The following is a 25,113-nucleotide window of genomic DNA, read 5'->3' on the forward strand; positions in this document are numbered from 1 at the left end:
GATGGGTCCCCGTTAAATACAAGGATATGAATAGAGAAGGGCCTAAATTAAAAGATTAGTTGTAATAAGTAACAGTAGCAATACAATTGTAGCCTCACAGAGCTATAGGTTTTGTCTGCTGGGGTCAATAACCCCAGTTTTAAAGCTGGAAAGAGTTTGAAGAGGAAGGGAAATAATTAACAAACGATAAGAAATAAATAATGAAGACCAAATGAAAATTTGATAAGAATAGGCCGTTCTATACCATACTAAAAGTTAACCTGAAAAGTGAACTACTATTTTAAGTATTTAGTGACAGGCTAGTATTGTAGCAGTCCCCCTGTATACATAGTTATGCTTGTGCTGATTGTTACTTGCTGCTGGCACCACAAGCTGCCACACGTCAGTATTTTGACCTTTAAAGCAACGTTAGTGTGTGCACATGGAAAATTATATGAGATATTGTTCAGCATTTTGTTGAAGAATACGTATTGCGGTGGTAACTCACAAAAAGGATACAATACAGGGCTTGCCATTTTTAAACTGCTGGCCGTGGTATCCATTGTTCATGAGCATGTTTGTGCTGGGTAGTTTAATCTTCTTAACTGGAAAATGTGTATCTGTGGTGAAATTATTATTAATAGCAAAAATAGTGCTTCCAAGAATTGCCATTTGATAAGTAAAAATGATTTTTAAAGCCATTCGATAATGATATTTTCTAGAACATATACATCCGGAAACATGTATAGAATTTCATATAAACATACAAAATAATGTTATACTTTATCCAGAATGCTCGGGACCTGGGGTTTTCTGGATAACATCATTCCGTAATTTAGATCTTCATACCTTAAATCTACTAGAAAATCATGTAAACATTAATTAAACCCAATAGGCTGGGGTTCCTTCCAATAAGGATTAATTATATCTTAGTTCGGACCAAGTACAAGGTATGGTTTTAGTGTTACGGAGAAAAATTTGGATTATTTGGATAAAATGGAGTCTATGGGTGGCTGCCTTTTTGTAATTTGGAGCTTTCTGGATCACGGGTTTCTGGATAAAGGATCCCATACTTGTAGTATCTTGTTTCCGTTTCTTCCTAAGGGCAGTGGCCGACGGGAGAAAATGTGTCTCCATTGGGAATTACTGTAATCACTGGCAATTATTGCAAAGTCGCCCGAAGTTTCCTCCCGAGGCAACTTCAGGCAGCTTTGGAAGAACAAAGCAATTTGTTGGTTTTACCATCGGTGATTTCAGTTACAGCATTTCCAATGGAGATAAACTTTCTGGAGATTTGTCGCCCGCAGTCTTGCATAAATAATCGTGGTGACAAATCTCCCCGTTGGCCACTGCCCTAATCCCCAAGCAGGTTCATCTTTTTCTTAAGCTCGAGCACCGAATTAGACTGTTGAATTAGACTTATTTGTTCTCTAAGTGCAATGCAATGGTATTACACAAGTAATGTAGAGTCAATAGTGATGGGCGAATCTGACCCTTTTCACTTCTCCAAATATTTGCCAAAATGCATTAAAGTCTGAGTGGCAAATTGTTTTTTGACACACAACAAGTTTTGTTTGCCCTTTGTAGTCCTTTTCACAGTGAAAAAGTGCCAAAAAGTACCTTTAATGCAAAACGATGGGATTCTGCATGTAGAGAGGGAAAATACAGAAGGTGATTAAGATGGATCACCACATGTAAAGCGGAAAATTGTTTACAATTACATTGTCTTTCATCATGCAAAAAACCCAACTGAGAGAAACATCAAGATGCACATATCAGACCTTTCCTCCCAAGCATGTAGCAGGTGTCCAAGAATTGGAAAAGCACATTGTGGATGAGTCAACTACCTGTGTAAGCACATTATAGTGCAAGTGATTTATAGGAGCCAGGCAGGGATTGCAAAAAGAACAATTGCTTCTGCGCAGAGCTTGAAACAGCTTCACATTCCTTCTCTTGTCATAGTTTATAAACAGCAATCCTGTCACAAGGCCCAGCTGTAAATCGGTTTTCCCACAGCCGTTTGTAAAAGGTCAGTTATCATGTCAAGTTGCTAGGTGATACAAGACATCACTCCCCTCCATTATTGTTTACTGAATGCTGCACCAAACTGCCTACAATAATATGTGCTATAATAACATCCAGACACAAAAAATATGTGCAGGTATTGGACCTGTTATCCAAAATGCTCGGGAGCTGGGGTTTTCCGGATGAGGGATCTTTCCATAATTTCCATCTCTATACCTAAAGTCTACTAAAAATTCATTTAAAAGCCAATGGTTTTATAGGGAAGAAAGATATATTCCAGAATATAAATATCCACATATATAGAATTTCCCATAAACATATAAAATAATGTTATACTTTAAACAGGTATGGGACCTATTATCCAGAATGTTGGGGACCTGGGGGTTTCTGGATTACAGATCTTTCTGTAATTTAGATCTTCATACCTTAAATCTACTAGAAAATCATGTAGACATTAAATAAACCCAATAGGCTTGTTTTGCCTTCAATAAGGTTTAATTATATCGTAGTTTGATCAAGTACAAGATACTGTTTTATTATTACAGAGAAAAAGGAAATCATTTTTAAAAATTTAAATTATTTGATTATAATTGATGGGAGAGAGCTGGATATGGGGTTTCCAGATATAGATGCACCGAATAATCCAGGATTTGGTTAGGGATTCGGCCAGGATTCAGCCTTTTTCAACAGGTTTCGAATCCTTCTGCCTGGCCGAACCGAATCCTAATTTGCATATGATAATAAGGGGGCGCCGAGGGAAATCCCGTTACTTTTTGTCACAAAACAAGGAAGTAAATTTTTTTCCCCCTTCCCACCCCTAATTTCTACGTGCGTGTGTGTGTGTGTATATATATATATATATATATATATATATATATATATATATATTTGTCCAGAAGTGCTTTGAGTTGTATACTACTGAAATTCCGATTGCGGTCCTCTTCAGAAAAGACGTCATCCATCATGCAGCACTTGATTTCTCCTCCCTGGCTATCTCTATAAGGAAGGCAGGGAGGAGAAATCGAAAGCACTGCACGATGGATCGCCGGAGCGCAAGTGGAGTTTCAGTAAGTTATTTCTTAATAAATACTTTCCATTTCAAAGTTTAATTTGTCTTTGTGGTTTTTTTTTCATTGTATACTAATGAATATTTTTTTAAAAAATGTGATCCTTTAAGGGGCTTCTAAACCCTAAAAATGTTGTCTAAAATCTGATTTTTTCTTATAGTATTAATAAAAAAAAAAGCTTGACCAAACTGCCATGCCTGATTTTAGCTTATTAATAAAAAACTTGATTCAATCGAATTGTGAAAAAAATGGATAAATTCGAAGGAAAGCGCGAATCGTACGTTTTTTTTCTGGCTTTTTACCAAATCGGTTCGGCTAAACCCAGCATAGACCACGATAACTTCAAATTGGGATAGGTGCCTCTCTCATTGATTATACAGGACCTCGACAGTTTTGAGATGGAGGATTGTCAGATTCGGGATACTTGCAGCATCGGGGTATAATAAATATCGAAAAAATGCAGTTTTTTTCCCCCCTAGTGAAAAAAAACTTACATTTTTCTAGATTTCACAATTCGACCTTTTAATAAATAACCCCCTATCCAACTGCTTCACTGCTGGTTTAATGATAATCGAGCCGCTTTATATATAAAGGTCTTTATAGCACGAATCTGGTTTATGCTTTTTTTGCATATGGATTGTTTTCTGTTTTTTTCAAGACCTTTGTTATGTAAAGAAAAGCAGTTCTAGACTTCTGTTAAGGATCATCACAATGATTGTTTATAATGAACCGGTATGCAAACTATGATAGTTTATCCCTGTCCTCCCCGCTAAATTTTAGTTCTATTATTGCCTTAAGCCATTAAGTATGGCGAGCCCTTCCATTCATGGCTTCATGAATTACCAGTATTTCTGGTGTGGCCTGTGAATATGCGCTTGGCTCATACAAACTGCCCTTTGATTTTTGTCCATGTAAAGGGATGTAAGCTGTGCATGTCTTACATAGCCAGCATAGTTACTGCAAAAACAATAGGTAGGAATTGGCAAAAGAATCATTATAGCTATTTTTTGTTGTGCATTGGACTTGTTAACCGAGACTTCTACAAATTTACATTGTGCATTTCCCAAAGCCCATTACAATGACCTATGTTGATAAGACTTGTTTTTCATGATGAAATACATTCAATAGTATCCAAGTAATGATTTCATTCACTTGATATGGTTATAGTTTACTCTTTCCTTTCAAAGAATGTACTGCAACAATAACAACGATTGTTTCTGTTGTCAAGTCGCATTTCTTCATTCGCTTGACATGGTTATAGTTTACTCTTTGGTTTAAAGGAATGTATAAGTCTCAGTTACATGATAGTTTCTGTTGTCAACTTGCAAAATCCATAGCAAAGCTGATTAAACATAACCCTGTGCTGATTCTGCCCAAATATGAATTCTGAATTAATGAATTTTTAGCAAAGAATTATATTTCTGTCTGCTCTCTGACTTCAGTTTATTGTAGTCATACTGGAAAAAAGCATATGTTTGTTCACTGCTTTTTCTTTAAATTTATAGTTATAATTATTATAGGAAGGTACCATTAGATGAGAGCAGTGATTCCGCTGCCTGTACGCAGTACAGAAAGCAGTCATACTATATCAACATAGGTATTCTATTTTACTAGGCACAGATCAATAGAAACATTTTATGGTGACCCTATCCACTGTCCAGCTGGATGCCTGTAAGTGCGATGTGACCTTAAAATGGATTTTCATGGCCCCCATCCTTCTTATGTCAGCCATAGAGTCCTTTGTATGACATCATCATTTCAAAATAAATCAGCTCACAAACATTTGGTGCATTGGATAATTGTTTGACAACATGGAAAACTTTCCACAAATTATTATTTTTTGTCCACAAAAAGGGAAAAAAAAACCAGACTCTTAGGATAGGACTACACAGACGTTTTCGGCACAATCCGACACGCAGCGACAAATTGAATGCGACAGAAATAAGGTAGGAGATGGAAATGACAGATGAAGTCGCATCGCTGATCCGACACGACTGTCGGATACATCACAGCGTTGGATCAACGCTTCGACTTCATCCGACAATGCATTGACTTACCTTATTTTTGCGATTTGTCATAGCGCGTCGGAGTATGCGAAAATGTCCCTGTAGTCCTACCCTTAAGCAGGTCGAAAATTCCTAAATTTCCGCTCAACCCTGCTCTTTGGAACCTTTATTTCAATTCTCAGTTTTTACCTGATGTGGGAGGGTAAAAATCTTGTGCACGCCAATCAGAAACAAATATTCACCACCCTAATTTATAGTACAGGTATGGGACCTGTTATCCAGAATGATTGGGACCTTGGGTTTTCTGGATGATGGATATTTCCATAATGTGTATCTTAAGTCTACTAGAAAATCATGTAAACATTAAATAAACCCAATAGGCTGGTTTTGCTTCCAATAGGGATTAATTATATCTTAGTTTGGATCAAGTACAAGGTACTGTTTTATTATTATAGAGGAAAGGGAAATCATGGGAGATGACCTTTCCATAATTCGGAGCTTTCTGGATACTGGGTTTCTGGTTAAAGGTTCCCATACCTGTTTTGAAGGTGCCTGAATTTCATAGTTTTGCTTTTGTTCCTAGTAGAAACTTGAACCTGAAAGCACTCACATCTGATTTCACATGTGAGAACTAAGAAGAACTGCAGTTGCTTATAGGATGCAGATATGCCAGAGACCATAGCAGGGCCCAGGTCCAGTTACCGATGGCAACCACTCAGCAGTTAATTAAAGCCAACCCTATAATACACTGATCAGTTTTTGAATGTAAGGACAGTGTTTAAAAACAGTTTGATTGTGGGGACTCAAAGTGCATCTATCTGCTTTTAAGACAGATTATGCACATTAAACATGTTGTGATATCAGAAGATAAGCAAAGGGCAGGTTCTACCAGGATTTGAGCCAGGAACCTAAGCCTTGAATTTAGAGGCAGCCAATTCCAAGACGTAATATGTATGAATTAAGTTATTCACATATGGCCTGACATTGAAGACCAGATATCGTAAAATTTGGCCACACACATGCACAGACATATGCCATCATGCTAGTGATTGACTATGAACAACCACATTGTGTGTCTGTATTTATAGCATTGGTTATGAGTGCTATAAAATGCTCTTTAATATACCAGTAACCTGGATTTTCGCCATGGTTTCCTTTCTTGCGGAACAAGTGATGTACACCTTGACCCTTTGCATTTAATAGCCTTGGCATAAGTCGAAGATGTTATTTTAGGGCCAGAGTAACAGCTTCAAAGGCCATTCTTCTGTAGAGTGCTTGGGTGGCAGATGTATTTTGGGCTGCCCTTATTGTAAATCACAAATTTCCTTCCCATACGACAGACTACAGGGGCCTAGCCAACACAGCTCCTGTGTCTGAGAATTGTTGTGATCAGTGGGAAATAGGAAAGGGATTTTTGTGGCTGAGAAGCAGCTTTGAAATAACATGTGGGTGGATTTCCAGCAGGAGCTTTAATAGGAAGGAAAAGCAGACGCATAAACAGCAATTATGCCTTTCCTCCAAGTGAAAACTCCTTTCCCAGTAATTCAATCTGGTGACATTGTGCAGCTCAGATTTTGAGTCTATGTCCAGTTAAATTATCGTATTATTTCTCTGCACTAATTATAACTCAAGGCATCGGGGAAATGCCATAAACCACAGCTGAATCTTTATAAATTATGTCATTAAAAATGGTTTTGCCAAGTTAAAATTGGTGGTCAGATGGGTTTTGTTTTACGCCTCTATATATTTATTCCATTGCTGCCTCCAACTATATTCACCTCTCCAGCTCTGTTAGTAGACCACCTACTGGACCTGTCACTTTTTAGCTCTCACCTCGTAAACCCATTCTATGTGTTTTATATGTCACAAAAGCTCTGTAGAAATGGATAAGTATTTGTATCAGTGGGAAATAAATTGTTGATTTTGGTCTGATTCATTTTGTCTTCCTGGTCTGTTTCTTATGCTAGGTGGTTGGATTAAATATTTACTGATCAGTGACTGACACACTTTGTAAATCACCAGATTCACTTTTCATTCAGCTTAAAGGGATAGAGTTTTTTTTTTTTCAAAATGCATCATTTAATAGTGTTGCTCCAGCAGACTTCTGTGTCTAAATCTGTTTTTAAAAAGAGCAAACTGATTCTTTTTTATATTTAATTTTGAAATCTGACATGGGGCTAGATATATTGTCAGTTTCCCAGGTGCCAAATACAAAAGGTCCTCTGTACTCAGCCCATTATCAATATATTAAGGACATTGAAACATTTTGTGCCTTAAGCTACGAAAAAATACCTTATACTTTAAACAAAACAGGGATTGTTTGTCCGTATATTGCAATATATTTAAGCTGGCCAACTATGTCAAAGTCATCGCCGGTATGGCCAGTCCTACACTCAACTTTCATCTGATTCATTAAGAATTGCTTCATTATACATTTTACTCAGAGACTAAGCTTTACCTGCAACATACTTGCAGTTTCCCAGGTGCCCCAGTCATGTGACTTATGCTCTTATAAACTCCAGTCACTCTTTACTGCTGCACTGCAAGTTGGAGTGATATTACACTCCACCCTTCCCCCCCAGCAGCCTATCAGAACATTGAGAAGGTAAACAGATAACAGCTCCCTGGTAGATATAAGAACAGCACTCAATAGTAAAAATCCATGTCCCACTGTGACTCCTTCAGTTACACTGAGTAGGAAAACAATAGCCTGCCAGAAAGCTCCAAAATTACAACTAAAAAATGAAATGTTATATGGTAGGGTGGATTATTTGCAGTGTAAACAGTGTAATTTGGGAATAGAAACTACAACCATAAAAATGTCAAAATCCCCTTAAAGCTCCCTACAGCATTTATGTTTATAAAAAAAACCCTGTCCAGTTTTATTAGCAATATAGCACCCATGCACTCACCCTGGGAAAAGAACATTTTGTAGAGGAAAGTCACTCCAGCCTTTATACATTACTTTTTTGGCTACCTAACGATATTAGAAACATTTTTTATTTTGCACAGCCTATCTATTGACACCATTTTTATTTTCACACTGAACTGTTCCTTTAAGGGGATGCTGCAGCCTTACTGTTAATGTTTTAACAACCAGAGAGGCTGTTCACTGATTACATTTTTGTGGGTGGGTGTGGGTTTACATGTCCTTTAAAGGGGTTATTCACCTTTTTTAACACTTTTTCAAGTTCAGGTGTTTTCAGATAATTCACCAGAAATAAAGTTGTCATCCAATTACTTTTCATTTTCTATTTGTGACTGCTTTTCTAATATTGGAGTTTAAAGTTTAATTTTTCACTTTTTTATATATTTATAAAGCAGCTCTGGGGGGGGTCACTGAGTCTGTAAACTATTCTAAATGGATACATTAGTTGATACATTTCTTATCTTTGTCCCTGCTGAGCAGAATCCCTGAGTTCCATTAGGCAGATCTTGATACAATAGTTGCTATTATTCCACAGATGCTACTGAGAAATGTATCCGCTAATGTAGAAAATTGTAACAGTTCAGAATCTGCACCTGAATTACTGAGCTGTCAGACTGAAACCAGACACAGCAACATGAAACTTTCAATTTAGATTTTGGAGGAACAGTAAAGCATAAAATGTTGCCAAATAGTTCACCAGAAATAAAGTTTTGGAAAGTGAACAACCCCTTTTACATGTTGCCTCCGGGTGAAATTCTGGTAATCTGACCACATAGAAGTTTATTTGCTGATGGGATTAAAATGACATGCCCAAAGTCCGATTAAATTCATTCTACTTGTGAACTGTGGGTTGCTGATGATGAATTCTGTAGAAAGGAGGGGTTGTGAACTGATTCATCAAGATGATACATTTATTTTTGAAATTCTGCATTTCTGAACTTTGAATTTCCTGTACTCGTGCCACTGTATTGCTCATGGAAACTGAAATGTCAACCAACCCCATTCCATTACGGCGCTACTGCTTCTTTCCTAGAATTTTTAAAAACTGAATTGCTCTTATCTCTAAATGGTAATGTGAAATGAGCAGGGGCGATCCTGGCCCCTCCGCCGCCTGAGGCAGCAGCAGTTGCTGCTGCCCCCCCCCTCCCCCAGAAATTCGCTCTTAAAGTACCAGGAGCAGCATTTTTGTTTCCCCTGGCACCTAGTGGGGCGCTGCCGCCTTAGGCGACAGCCTCAACTCGCCTCATTGGCATAGCACCCCTGGAAATGAGGTCCCACAAATGGATCACTATCTCCCTAAAGACATGGGGTTAGTTGGAATCTGTTAGAAAGGGCTATTGTAGGTCCTGGCATGTTCATTCTAGTCTGTGGCAGAGACAGAGTGTTACAGAGTGTGCTGTGGGTAGTGGGCCTTGGTCTGGTAGCATTATGATTCAAAGCCTGAGTGCAGCAGCTGAGTAATACGACTAGAGACCTCAGAAAGATGAAGTGTGATAGTTGGCTAAGTGTTAACCACCTCATGACTCTGGCTGGATGCTCTGCACTCATGGTTTATCCTTCCTCTGCATTAGTGGTTCCTTGCACAGTAAATTGTGCAAAATGCCTTCGAGGTTAAGCATCTAAAGTATATGGCAGTTCAGCAATAATAATGGTTTTACAGATATGTGATAAGTGATACTGTCATAGGGAAAAAAAATTTTTTTCTTCAAAACACATCAATTAGTGCTGCTCCAGCAAACTTCTGCACTGAAATCCATTTCTCAAAAGAGCAAACAGAGATTTTTTTATTTTTAATTTTAAAATCTGAAATGTGGGAATACATATTGTCAGTTTTCAAGCTGCCCCCAGTCATGTCGTTTGTGCTTTGATAAACTTTACTGCTCTACTGCAAGTTGGAGTGATATCACCCCCACCCCCAGCAGCCTAACAACAGAACAATGGGAAGGTAAACTTCTACCAGCTGCCTGGTAGATCTAAGAACAGAAATAATTTTATAACTGGGAGTCCATACACCTGATTTCCGTATATCTTTGGACATAGCCAGAGGGACATGCCCCGGTTCCAAAGGGGTCAGTATGTATCACATGGCCCTAGTGGGCCATGTGGGGTCAGTATGTATCAAAAACTTTTTAAATTGTGAATACTAATAAATAATTTATTTTTGCTGAAAACAAGCCTTGGGGCATATATCTTTTGAGATCTAAGAACAGCACTCAATAGTAAAATCCAGGTCCCACTGTGACACATTCAGTAACATTGAGTAGGAAAAACAATAGCCTGCCAGAAAGCAGTTCCATCCTAAAGTGCTGGCTCTTTCTGAAAGCACATGACCAGGCAAAATGACCTGAGATGGAGCCTATACACCAATATTACAAGTAAAAAAAAAATACACTTGCTGGTTCAGGAATTACATTTTATATTGTAGAGTGAATTGTTTGCAGTGTAAATAGTGTAATTAAGAAATAAAAACTACATCATAAAAATCATGACAGAATCCCTTTAAGTGACATCACTCAATACCCTAACTAGAGGGGGGCGGGCCCTGGTGCGTGACGTATGCAGCCGGGCCCCCGCCCCCCTCCATACTGCCCGATTTTCAGAGGCGAACTGTGCTGCTGGGGGATTTCAGTGGCGCGCGGCGCTGCCGGGGGGGCCCTGAGGGGGTGCGGGCCCTGGCCCGCTCGCACCCCCTGCTCCCCCGATAGTTCGGCCACTGACACATTATAAAAAAAAAAGTTATGCTCAGCTAATTCTAGTGCCACTTGGGGGAGTTTAGGGGGCTTATTTATCAAAGGTCGAGTTTGTGAGGTTTTGTTCTACCTTGAATAAACTCACAACTTGAATGTTTGCTAAGGGTGGCCATACATGGGCAGATTAAAGCTGCCGATATCGGTCTTTTGATCAAGTTATCAGTGAAAAAACTGGAATAACTCAAGTTCGAGTTTTCAAGAGCAAACCACAAAAAAAAACCCCTGAAAATCATGAAGGCTAAAAACATTTTCAAATGGATCAAGGGACCTCTGCCATTGACTTCTACATGATATCAACATATTTTCAGATTTGAGCTTTTTTCAGTTTCGGGACAGAATAAATCTCGAAAAATTCAGTTTTGTTTTTTAAAAACTCGACCATTAATAAATCTGCCCCTTAGAATCAGTAAAGTTAGTTTCTGAAATCACAGTAGTCCAGGAAGAGAGAGAAATCATAATAAAAAAAATAAAGGGGCATATTTATGAAAGATTTTTCTTTAAAAAAAAAAAAAAAAAAGAGTTTTTACTGAAACTACCCTAGAAAAACACAAATTTTTCGGGAAGAACTCAATTCAACCTTTGATAAATAACCCAATAGGAGTTGCTAAAGTAGGAGTTGCTAAAGTAATACACTAAGATACATTTGATTTATTTAATTTCAAGACCAGGAGAAATTGGCCTTTTGGGGCTTTTTGGGGATTTTGAAGAATATATAATGGCATTGTGATGAGCAGCCTGCTTGCAAATCCGCATTAATTCAAACAAAAGCAAAGCAAGTAAAATAAGGCCCCACTGTATTGCATGATAGAAAAGCAAGTCATTTCATCAGTTGGTTACCCTTTAACAAGCAGTGGCTCTTGGCAAATGACTGAATGATTCAACTGACTTTTTGACATCTGAATAATTTAGAATAAAAAAAGATTGTTCATTAAGACTTTAGCAATATTCATGGGGTCCCCTGCTGACGTCTGTGAATACTCTTTTTTTGTCAATACAGAAGAACATGGCCATTGTCTTGGGACAGAGGAAAGGGCATATACACACTTTTATACATGAACTGCCGGGCAGCCATGCAGGAATTGCTGGCACCAACTTTACTGGGAAGACCACAGCTTGGCTTTGTTTTCCTTTTATCTCCTACTGAATTGTTCTCCATAGTAGTAAAATTGGACCCGACAAATACTTGATGAGTGTAGTTTGAGTCAGACCAGGAAAATTAAAGTTAACTTTAAAACAACCATATCTGAAACGTAATAACAATTGTAAAGTTTTCCTACCTCCTATATGTGTTTGCTTTCCTTCCTTGCCAAAATTAGGAACCAGCACACAAATATGGGAGAGTCAGAACAATGCCCAAAACAGAGAAGTGAATCCTGGTCTTTAGGGTATTGTGGATTTTTTTATACGGATCTGCACTCACTCAATTTTCTGCAGTTGGGGTGATCCCCTTTTTTTATTATAATATCACCATAACAGTACCTTCAGGGTATTGCCACTCGGGAAGATTTGTCACCCGGATTTTTTAATGCGCAGCTGGGGAAGGGGCAACAAACCTCCTGAAAATGCCTCTCCATTGCCAATAATTAAAATCACTGGTGGTAGGCCCAACGTATGTCTAAATCACTCAAAGTTTCCTCCGGAGGCAACTTCGGGCAATTTAGAGATAAGTTGGGCATACCACCAGCGTTTTCAGTTATTGGCAATGGAGAGGCATTTTGGGCACCCGCAGCCACGCATAAAAATTCGCAGCAAATCTTCCCGTGTGCCACTGCCCTTAGTACTGGCACTCCTAGTGAAATGCTCACTGACTGTGTATCCTTACTGCTTTATTGTCCTGATGCCTAATGTTTCCACCCGCCCCCTTTTAAAAGACATAAAATATTCATATATTACACTCTTGATTAGCATTTAAAATGCATGCTGCAGCCTACACTGGTTACTAGCATGCAGCCACATATGTATGCATGCACATGCTATATATTTCCTTTCAGCATGTGGATAATATTTGTGTCTGGTTTGATAGGGTTGAAGAGGTACCCTGCCTATGTAGTAGGGGTCTCGACAAAACCACTTTAAAACATGTGATAATTGGCAAGTGGCTGCAGTGTATCTTAAATGTCATTCAGCTGATGTGATATTCAGGTGGCAGGGGTTGCTGGGAGTCGTAGTGTCCAACACCCGTAGACCAACATGGCTGTTCGTTTTGTTTTTTTTGTGAACAAGCATCTTCTGGCATGTGTATATTTGTGTGCGTGTATGTATAGAGCATTACGGGTGTCATTTTTTATTATCCTTAATTGTACATCAGTCTGTGCTCCAGTGGAGATTACAATCTAATGTCCTCATCACATCAGTGGCATTTGCATCTGGGCCCACACCCCCATGAGGTCTGCTGGATCCATGATGAAACAAATTGTGGGTAAAACAGGAGGGGAATTTTGCACATACGTACATGTGGAGATCTGTAGGGGGTGCGAGTAAGTGGAGGGGGTGGCAGCTGGGGCTTGGTGCACACCCTGCACCCTGCTGCCTCACCTGACCAGAAATACTGCAGCTCTAACTGTAACAGGAAGAAGTGTGGAAGCAAAAGATAGAACTCTGTCTGTTAATTGGCTTATGTGACCTAACAAGTATGGTTTGTTTGGTATGTTTGTGTGCACCGTGAATCCTACGATCCCAGGGGGCGGCCATTATTTTTTAAAATGGCAATTTTCTATTTAGGGTTACACAATGGCACATACTACTAAAGTATATTATTATGAAAATGGTTTATTTACATGAAACAGGGTTTTACATATGAGATGTTTTATGCAATATCTTTTTTTTTATAGAGACCTACATTGTTCTGAGGTATAGTTTTCCTTTAACATACATTTAAGGACTTTTATTCTGTTATAAACAAACACCATAAAACTCCATAAATACAGAAGGGGGCCAAGCACTGCTATAAGTCCTGTGGTGCTTGTTTGTGTAGTGGCTTCTTTAAGAGCAAATAGTCGGTAGTGTTTGTGAGTATCTGCATTAGAGCAAGTTGGCTGGGTGGGCCGTGTGCAGACTGATTACTGGCTCCAGCAGCAGATCAAAGGCCCACGCTGAGTTTCACACTACAGGGGCTTGTCTGCATCCAGACACATCTTGTAATAGTTTAACCCCCTCTTGTTGCAGACATTCCTAAGCTTCCAGGTAAATTCCTGCATTCTGTGCAATGCAGCTTGTACATGCATTTCTTTACTGCATACAGATGAGAATATTTACTCACGCTGTGATGGAGTTTTAATGCAGTATCCAAGGGTTAATAGCTCAGTGCAGTACCTTTTGAGCAGCAATTAGTTGGATGTAGTAATTGTCTTTAGTGATTCACTGCAATGTATACGGATAAATTCAAGAAAGAAAACCAATGTTTTTTTTTTAATAGGAGCCCCTTAAAAGTGTCCGGCAAACTGCATTCCAAGCGATGCAACATTTTGGGCTGCTTTGACCAAGCAGGTGTCAGTCTGGCAGCATCAACCAGACTGCTGACATCAAAACAGAAAACATTATTTAATTGTAAAAAAAAAAGTTAATCTGAAGCAAAAGGTTACTTCAGCTTTATTTGGCTTTGCGGTGCCTCATTTGGTTCATTGAAAATGTCTGAGGCTGAGGGTTTGTGTCTTCTTGGTAAGGAAGTGGTGACTAAGCTTTGCTTATAGGGACAATATATTGTTGTGTTCTCTCCTCATAAGATTTCTATGCTCTGTCTCACCGACCCCCAATGAAATTTAATGTATTTGCTTATGTTCCTCTTTCAGTGCCTGAAGATCTCTCCCCTGAGGAGCGAGAGGAACTTCTGAACATACGACGAAGGAAAAAAGAACTCATTGATGATATTGAGGTAATAACTTACTTAGGGCCTTTTAACTTTTAGAATCTTTTTTTAACTGGCAGGATAGCTTGGTCCTAAATATCGCCCAAGTAAAAGTCTGCAAATGGCCATTCATACTTCTTATGCATTCTGTTAGCATTCTAATAGTGTATAGATTGCAGCCTAAGTAGGGAATTAAACTCAACAAAAACACATCATTTATTTCTATGCTTATGCCACAGGAACCCCAAATTGATTGCAACTATGCTTTAGTCTGCCTACTCATGGGTATTCTTTTTTTTGTTGTTGTACCTGGTTTGTGCAGAGCTTGTACATACTCCAGATGGCAAATAGCAGACATAGGGAGCTCAAATAATTAGTATTCTGTCGTCAGTATGGCCAAAGTATGAAAAGTGCTGAGTGTCTGGTTGGCATTCCATGGCATTGGTCGCTAATTATCTCATAGCTGCTAACTGGAAAATTAGAATATTTTCTCTGACCCAACCAAGTTCTGCCCAGAAACATCCCCTGATATTCCTTAAAGCTCCCAATACACGGGCTGATATAAGATGCCGACAGACTAAGGACCGCATTGGTTAGTTTTTGCGGTCTTCATTGTGATCCTATTGTTGGCCCTTGGGCCACCTCAAGGTTGCGTATCGGGGAGAAAGCTGCTTTTTTGGCGACTTTGTGAAATGAGCGGCTATCTGTATGTATGGCCAGGCCAATATAAGCTGTGGACAGATTTCGGCAGCTTATTGGGCCCTCCGATGGGCTTCCCTGATCGACATCTGCCCGAAAGTTCCTTACCCTTGTGTGCACAACTGTCGTCAGAAATTCACTTGACTTTCTATCCCATAAACAAGCAGATGTTGATTGAGCAGTTTTGGCGACTTCATCCAACGAGTGGATCTCTGCATGTATGGCCACCTTAACTCCACCCACTTGTAGATAAGCTCACTCTTTTTTGGGTCGGCAAATTAGAGCTGTATAGTAAGAGCAGTTGGGAGGTATGTTGTCTTGGTGGAGTTCTGTGTTCCACACATATCTAAAATTATTCCGAATTTTAGAACACTGGGGGATAATCTGTAAAGGCCAGTTCAGCAAGAAGAACTTGCATTTAGCTCTGACAGTTCCTTACCCTTGTGTGCACAACTGTCATCAGAAATTCACTTGATCTTCTGGTTCATAAACAAGCAATATTGATTTTCAAATATAATTATGCATTCTTGCAACTAACTATGTATTTAGAAGTCTCTCTGCTTAGCAAGATCTTGGTCAACTTGCTGGTTTTCTGTAGGCTGACGGCTGTATTCATTTATTGCATCAAGTTAAAATGCATGAGCCAGCTTGCTACAGAAGAGCACATTCATGAGTAAATATCCAATTTCCTACCAGCTGATAGAATAGCAGTTGCGCATGATTGCAATCCGGCATGTGGACAGTGCTTTTGGTTTGTTTTCTCCAGATTACAAGTGCAATATCTGCGTGACAGATATGTGGTCAGAATAAAATTCTTTCTAAAAAAAAACAAAAAAACAAGAAAAAAAAGTCAGAGGAATTCTTCCTTATAAGTCACTTCTCTTTTTGGCCCTGCATCTGAACAAGAAAAGCAGGCATATTACAAGTGAGTGTGCCTTGGCTGATAGATATCTAAAAGCTATTTCTGTTGTGCAGAGCAGATCGGCATAGCTCTGCAGAATCCCGACCTTATTAAATATCTATGAGGAAGGTGGTCCATGTATCACCTATGAAGCATTGTCTATACTAGGGATATCTGACTTCAGGTTTTGTGTTGTCTCAGTGAGATTGGTGAGTTTTATAGCTACATGGTGCTGCATTTGGGATATCTTAGATGTATTGCATATTCATAGGCAGGCACTTCTTGAGTTAATTAAATAAAATATATGGCTAAACTAGGGATGCACTGAATCCACTATTTAAGGATTTGGCCGAATGCTTTGTGAAAGATTCAGTCGAATCCTTTGTGAAAGATTCAGTTGAATCCTTAATGAAAGGTTTGGCCGAATCTCTTATGAAAGATTCGGCCGAATACTGAACCGAACAATGAAGCAAACAGTGAACCGAAATTTGCATATGCAAATTAGATAAACAAGGGGAAAATAGAACCATGCGCAAAGCACGTGGTAAATTCTGGTTTTATTGTTTGTGTGATAAAAAGTCACATGATTTTTTGTATTCTTATTTGGTTCGGCCAGAGACTTGAATTCTGCTGGATCCTGCTGAAATAGGCTGAATCTTGGCCAACTCCAGAACCAGTGCATCCCTTTTATAAACTCTCAAGCAGACTCTTGTAATTAAATTCTGTATACAGTGGAACCCTTATTTTGTTTTTCAGGGGAGCAGAAAAAATGGTGGAAAATGCAGGAAAATGTAAAATCAGGGAAATGCATTATTCATTATATATTGTTGAGACCACAAAATGTGTGTAAATGTACATAGAGGCATGTTGTTGCTTCTATTACACAGGCAAGGTAGTTGCTGAGAAATTACCCCAATAGGTTGAAATGCCCTCTGAGAAATGTGACCTTGTATAAGATTCTGACTGTCTAGAAATGAAGCCAGTTGTTATTAGAAAACATGTATGTATTATCCAACCCATGCAAAGCACATGAGCATAGAGGAAAACGTTCTCAATCAATACATTTTTATTTTTTAAAATACAGTTTTTATTTCACCCCTATTTGTATCAGGCATGAGTCTCATGCTCTGGGCAGCAGACACTGACACTCTTGTGGTAAAACAGAGACCCACTTCATTTATATATCCCTTTTATGTTTGTTTGGCAATTCATTTCCTTTGCCTTTGACCCATCCCCTTTTAGAACTGTAGTTTATTTAGTCTATTTTGAGTTTTATTTCTTTCATTTTTTATTTTAGTTTGTTTTTTTGGTTTTCTCTCCACATGATGTCTGCAATGTGATATCTGTTTGAACGCCTTGGTTGCAGTAATTTGCAAAAATCAAAGGACATATATATATATATATAACAAAATCGTAGATGATACCCGCACTCCTTCACATGTAGTTTTTGCCGGGTGCTTGGTCAAGTTTAGGTATATAAAATTGTAGAAAGGACCAGCACTCCAATTCCAAAAAAAATTCAATGGTTTATTCAAAACTCACAGTGTCTCCAACGTTTCGACCCTCTTTGGGGCCTTGACATAAGTTACCGAGGAGTTTCGTGACCATATAAAAACACGAGGCCGAAGGCCGAGTGTTTTTATACAGGTCATGGAACTCCGAGGTAACTTCTAATATCCTCATATTTTACAACTGGGGGTACTTTATTTATTATAATACACAAATTTTAGTGAGTCATGTGACAGAAATGACATCACTACTCACCGTTTATAACTGATGACATCACTACTCACCGTTTATAAGGATATAATTTACAGGATATTCATGGCTTTTGTGTATTATATATATATATATATATATATATATATATATATATATATATATATGTATGTATGTATATATATATGTATGTATGTATGTATATATATATATATGTATGTATGTATATATATATATGTATGTATGTATATATATATATATATATATATATATATATATATATATATATATATATATATATATATATATGTATATATAAAGATAAAATGGCATTCTTGGGGTTCAGGCATCATTTGTCCCACCATCACTATCAGTGTTGCTGTAAGAAGCACTTATCTCCCAGCATGTCACCACACTGATAGAGATGACCTTGGTGGGGAGGGAATGCATGTGGGGTCCACAAAATACAGTGTCTTTGTAAGCGAGAAATGGGAGGTCAAAGCTGGGAACCTGTTTTATATCCCCATCTGTGAAAGTGTTCTATGCTCATTTTTCTCATCATCCCTATCATTTTTGTCTTCATGCAGAGGCTGAAATTCGAAATAGCAGAGGTGATGACGGAAATCGATAATTTGACATCTGTAGAAGAAAGGTAGGATTCCTAAATAATGCAATGAGTGGAATTGATCAATGTGGGGTTGATACAATAAATGCTTTCTCGGGGTGGGGTGAAGCATATGCACTCTATAAATGAAAGCATTCCAGTGGGAAAGGTTTGTTCTAGTACTCCGTTGGAAATGAAATGTCTGTGGGTAGCAACATCAGGGATCCAGCAGGGCTGCCCATCCTGTTCTCCTCTAGGGTCACCTTCTGCTGTCAGCTGCAGATTTCCCAAAGGCAGCTCAGATCAGCCATGTGTATGGCTCCATTGCTTAGAGAGCTCAGTGGGGGAGGAGAGGCACAGTATTGATGAGAATAACACAATTCCGTTAATTGTATGATGACATATTAAGCTCATGTATGTAATGTTCTTGTAGTTAGAACTCCTTTTTTAATAGAACTATGCAATTAAAAATATTATTAAAAAAACAAATATATATATATTTATTTGTATTGCGCTCAGGACAAAGCACTGTATGGCAGAATTAGTAAAAGAAACAGCGGGTCATTATAATAAGTACAAAAGTACAATAATAATAATAATATATGCTTCTCACCAATCACATAGTAATTTGTCGGGTGCTAACCAAAGTGCTAACCATCTCACAAAGAGCCGTTGAAACGCGTTGATGCACCATGCACAAATAAAGACTTATTGATACACGCTTGATGGCGGCTGCTGTGAGTGCTTTCGTGGACTCCTTGACACTAAGCATATATTATGTATTATTGTACTTTTGTACTTATTATAATGACCCGCTGTTTCTTTCACTAATTCTGCCATACAGTGCTTTGCCCTGAGCACAATACAAAATTTGTATAGCGCTCCTTGAGGGCAAAGCACTGTACAGCAGAACAATAAGTTAGTAGGGGTCATTACAATATTATTGAAAAAAAAAAAAAAAAAAAAAAAAAATATATATATATATATATATATATATTCTAGTGACTGAATAAATGTTTAATAATATCAGCCAATTAACAAGCTGCATTTTAGTCTGCTATATATAAAAGATATCTTGGTATGACCTCTGAATTATTCACCCTGTTCTGTTGGTCCACTGCAGCGAACCTGTAATTTCATGGATTCAGTAAGGCTAATGTCACACATGGGGTTTCATACTGCTCTGAACTGCTAGTTCTGACAGGCATTTGCTTTAATAGCAACTGTCAGTGGATGCTTACGCTGGTAGTTCAGAGCAGTATATGGCATTTGCTACACTGGTGTTTTATTGCTGGTGGAGAAATTGGTAATTGTGGCATTGCTTTTACAGAATTAGTGAAGATAAAGGTTCACTACAGGCTACTACTGGTCACACTGTAGAACATCCTACAGCTCTTTAGAAGGTGCTCCAGCTTTATAAATATCTAAACAGATCATTTTTCTTTTCCTCTTTTAATACAAAACAGTAAATCAACACAAAGAAATAAACAAATTGCAATGGGAAGGAAAAAATTCAACATGGACCCCAAAAAGGTAAACTTTTCTGTTTCTCGTTGTTTTTAAATTTATCCATCTGCTCACGCGGTACACAACTAGCCACGTTAAAGTGGACTTTGAGAGAGTGCAGCTATATAAGCAACTCACAAATATACTTGTGATATATGGACCGAAATTGGGATTTGCATAATTTCAGCAGCAATAGCATAAATGAGGTTAGGAAATTCGATTCAATTTATGTGATCTAATGTTTTATTATTGAAACGGTGACTGTTCGACATTTTCCCTTCATTTACTGTTGGTTTAGGCAGAAAAATAGCAAAATGACTTGTTGGCAAGGTGTCATGCTGTGATAGTGGCACATTAAAGTCACTGGACTCTTCTGTATGACCCATTGCGTTGCCCTTTTTTGCTTAATTATACACCTCTGTTAGCACTGGGTATGGCCCAAATAGGCAATTCAGCTAATTAGATGGGGTATTCTGATGGTTTTGAAATTCAATGTAGACTGCAGTAAGACATGAGTTCATTAACCCCTTCTCTTTTGTGATTCTGTTTTTTAGCTTAGACATACTGCAGTTCTCCTACAATTAAGCTTTAAGAGAACGTTGCCCTTGGAAAAGGGACACTTTTCCCTTTAGGGCAGAGACACGTGGAGACTTGGGGAGATTAGTCGCCCAGCCACAAATGACCTCTTCTTCGGGCGACTAAATTCCCTGCAATGCCTTCCCGCCTGCTAGAATCTAAATCAGCGGATCGCTTAATTTTCCGAAGTTGCCTCACGAGGAAACTTTGGGTGATTTTGGAAAACGAAGCAATTCGAGTGCCGTCCTGATGGCGATTTCGATTCTAGCTGGCGGGAAGGCAGTTCTGGGAGATTAGTCGCACGAAGAAGAGGCCGGGTGACTAAATCTCCCCGAATCTCCACGTGTGTCTCTGCCCTATAGGGGCAGTGTTCACATCTGTTTAACATGAGCTATACTGAATATACTTTTTGCCTATTGTTTTAAACACAAAAAAATCTATGGTTTTTGTTATTGGGAAACCGGACAATTAAAGCTACTCCATGTTTGGTTCTTGCTAGGTAAATAATTAGCCAGTTTACAGATAAGCATAATGGACTCCTGCTTATAAAAGAGTCACAACAAAGGTTGAAGGGACAGGGCTGTATACTTGTAATCTAATTATCTACATCACAAGGACCAAACACGGAGTACCTTTAGTATCCCTGTTCAGCTCCAGAAATAAGAAACATACATACAATTTTTATTCATTAAAATAAAAAGGCATTGTGTAATAAAAGGCACTTAGTGTGCCCAGGAGCAGTAACCCATAGCAACCAGTCGGCAGGAAGCATTTACTGGTCATCTGTTTAAAAGCAATCATCTTATTGGTTGCTATTGGTTACTGCTCCTGAGCAAACATAGTTATTACATAGGGGGGTTTGAATGTTCAGCATAAGCCCTATTCATTGAACTCAAGCTAAACAAGGAGTATACTGCCTCTAAGTATTCTTCCTCCATAATATGTGTCAGATTATGTTTTGGATACCAATGAGACCTTTAAAAGCAACTTTGAAATACTTGTAATTTTACTGTGTTTAACCTGCTTCCAGGCAGTCATGTGTTTAACATCTGCTCCAGCAAGGGAGTCTAACTTCAGATTTGTGCCTGTCCAGTCTTGCAGTCCCATATATTAGCGATGGTGTATCTTTGTGAATAATTGCAGGGATGGGGCACAGTGTGCGTAAAAGTAGACTGAGTAATTTGCCCAGCTGTTAACAGATTGCGCATAATAATATGTCCTCGGGTGCCATGATTTTGATTCATTACTCATCCTACATCCTGCCAGGTAGTTACATTTAGATGAATAAATATCACTTGGGGTTTATGCTCAGCAGCTTCAACAGTAGATATTGTGTAATCTCTCTTTCGCTAATGCTAGGGTTCATGGATGAAAACATTTGAGACCAAATACCGTTATGGGACCTGTTATCCAGAATGCTGATCTTTCCGTAATTTGGGTCTTCATGCCTTAAGTCTACTAGAAAATCATGTAAACATTAAATTAACCCAATAGGCTGGTTCTGCTTCCAATAAGGATTAATTATATTTTAGTTTGGAAGTAAAAGCTACTGTTTTATTATTACAGAGAAAAGGGAAATAATTTAAAAACATTTGGATTATTTGGATCAAATGGACAGCCTTTCCGTAATTTGGCGGGTTTTCGGATAACGGATCCCATACCTGTAGAAAGATGTTAAGCATCATTGTAAATGTGTGTTATTTAACTGTTGTCTTGCAGGGTATTCAGTTCCTCATAGAGAACGACCTACTGCAGAACACACCAGAGGATATAGCTCAGTTCCTGTACAAAGGGGAAGGGCTCAATAAGACAGTCATTGGAGATTACCTGGGAGAGAGGTAATACAATCTCATCGTTACTTCTTTCTGTAATGTATATTATCCCCTCCCTCTTGTTAGGGTTAGTCTTGTTAAAGGAACATTAACACCAAAAAATTTAAATAATTAACATATAATATACTGTAAAAGTATGCGTGTTTGCTTCAGAAAGACTACTATAATTTATATAATTATATAAATAAATATAAACAAGCTGCTGTGTAGCCATGGGGGCAGCCATTCAAGCTGGAAAAAAAGAAAAAAGGCACAAGTTACATAGCAGATAACTGATAAGCCCCGTTTTTTTTTTTAATCTATCGTGTGCTTTGTAACCTGTGCAATTAGCCTGAAAAAATGGTACGATTCGAGTTTTCACTTGATTTTTCCAAGGTTTTTGGAGATTCGATCAAATCGAGTTAATTTATTAATAAATAAGACAAAATCTGGCATGGGAGGTTTGGTCGAGCTTTTTAATTGGGACAATAAGATACATTTTTATTTTAGTAAATAAACCCCTTACTGACTGATCTGCTTAGAGGTGCGGCCGTTGTAGAGAGAAAATTCCTGCCTCTTCTGCTTCCCCCTCCCATTAGAAAAGGATTTGAAAAGTAGAGGGAAAGTGCAATCCTTTCCCATATATAGCTTGACTTTGGGGCAGGTTTTGGGGGCAGTTTTGGAGTTTTTGTATACTGGGATGATGGATTAATATTCCAGTACCTTGTCCTTTCTTTTAAAGGAGAACTAACCCCTAAAAATTAATATGTCTAAAAATGCCAAATTTTACATACTGAACTTATTGTACCAGCCTAAAGTTTCAGCTTGTCAATAGCAGCAATGATCCAGGACTTCAAACTTGTCACAGGGGGTCACCATCTTGGAAAATGTCTGTGACACTCACATGCTCAGTGGGCTCTGAGCAGCTGTTGAGAAGCTAAGCTTAGGGGTCGTCGCAAATTATCAAGCAGAAAATTAGGTTGGCCTGTCATATAAGCTGATGCTGCAGGGCTGATTATTAAAGGGATACTGTCATGGGGAAAAACATTTTTTTCAAACTGAATCAGTTAATAGTGCTGCATCAGCAGAATTCTGCACTGAAATCCATTTCTCAAAAGAGCAAACAGATTTTTTTTATATTCAATTTTGAAATCTGACATGGGGATAGACATATTGTCAGTTTCCCAGCTACCCCCAGTCATGACTTGTGCTCTGATAAACTTCACTCACTCTTTACTGCTGTACTGAAAGTTGGAGTCATATTACCCCCTCCCCCCCCCAGCAGCCAAACAAAAGAACAATGGGAAGGTAACCAGATAGCAGCTCCCTAACACAAGATAACAGCTGCCTGGTAGATCTAAGAACAACATTCAATAGTAAAAACCCATGTCTCACTGAGACACATTCAAGGAAAAACAGCAGCCTGCCAGAAAGCATTTCTCTCCTAAAGTGCAGGCACAAGTCACATGACCAGGGGCAGCTGGGAAATTGACAAAATGTCTAGCCCCATGTCAGATTTAAAAATTGAATATAAAAAAATCTGTTTGCTCTTTTGAGAAATAGATTTCAGTGCAGAATTCAGCTGGAGTAGCACTATTAACTGAAGCGTTTTGAAAAAAACATGTTTTCCGATGACAGGATCCCTTTAAATTGCACGGGTTTCTATGCTGCCATGTAGTAATTATCTGTATTACTAATCAGCCTTATATTGTGACATTTCTATTCTATGTGTACTGTGTATTGTGAGTGGGTCCCTAAGCTCAGTAAGTGACAGCAGCACAGAGCATGTGCAGTGAATCAGCAGAAAAGAAGATGAGGAGCTACTGCGGCATCTTTGGAGACCCAGATCTTCCCTGCTAAAGGGCTTGCACTCGTATAGTAGCCTAAAACATAATGTACAGCATTTCTACTTCTTTAGTTACGCTTTAGTTCTCCTTTAAAATCCTCAGTATCTTTATAGCTCTCTTCAATAAAAATGATGCCGCGTGTGGTGTATTTTCACAATGAATATTAAAGAAACTTCTAAGAAGAGAGAAAGTCCCCTTTTATGTATAGTGCACACAATAAATTATTGAGCTTGTGGCTCGTGGCCAACTTTCCTTTCCTGCAGTCAATGAAGGACTGAGAGAGGCAGTGAGCAAAGTTGATGTATTACACCGTAGCCCACTCACTTATGGAAGCAGAACCATAACTAGCTAGAGGGGACACTTTGTATTCTTTATTATAAGAATAAGTCCATGCTAATTACTATCTTAACTTTTTGTTTTGAGGACATTGTGTGGTTACTATAAAGCAAGCCGTCTCTGTGAGTGCCCGAGGGCCCAGGAGGCATAGGGTACCCAGTGGCTCTCATAATCAGTTTTGATATATGGGCCCTAAGATGATTTTGCTTTGAGGCCCAATGCCTTTTTGTTGCGTCTGTGATGGGAGTTTCAATATTGCTTGCTTCAGACATTTTCCTTAGACATCAGTAAAACAATGTGAAAAGTTTATAACTGCTGGGTTGCCTATTTATTTATGGGTTTGGAGTCCCTTTGCTGCAGCAAGGAACATGACAGCTGCCTCTCAGTAATACTGTATATCTATGTGCTTAATTTCACTTTAAAGAACAAACGAAAGTGGCTTATTACTTCTACAGTCACACCATTAACCGCCATTGAGTGGAATACTTAAAGGGGTTCTCCTTTGGGTTAACTT

The 25,113-nt window shown here is 38.5% G+C and overlaps 1 protein-coding gene across 1 annotated transcript in view; it reads left to right on the top strand.

Annotated features, from left to right (window-relative positions):
• The window catches only part of LOC108701591 (cytohesin-3), an 81,962-nt gene that overhangs the window by 21,764 nt on the left and 35,085 nt on the right, over positions 1 to 25,113 (top strand). The window contains exons 2-5 of the mRNA XM_018236432.2: positions 14,545 to 14,627; positions 18,507 to 18,571; positions 19,990 to 20,056; positions 22,325 to 22,443. Of these exons, the coding sequence (XP_018091921.1) occupies positions 14,545 to 14,627; positions 18,507 to 18,571; positions 19,990 to 20,056; positions 22,325 to 22,443 (334 nt within the window). The remainder of the gene's footprint in view (positions 1 to 14,544; positions 14,628 to 18,506; positions 18,572 to 19,989; positions 20,057 to 22,324; positions 22,444 to 25,113) is intronic.

This window comes from Xenopus laevis, chromosome 9_10L (assembly GCF_017654675.1).
Source record: "Xenopus laevis strain J_2021 chromosome 9_10L, Xenopus_laevis_v10.1, whole genome shotgun sequence".
NCBI classification, from domain to species: domain Eukaryota; kingdom Metazoa; phylum Chordata; class Amphibia; order Anura; family Pipidae; genus Xenopus; species Xenopus laevis.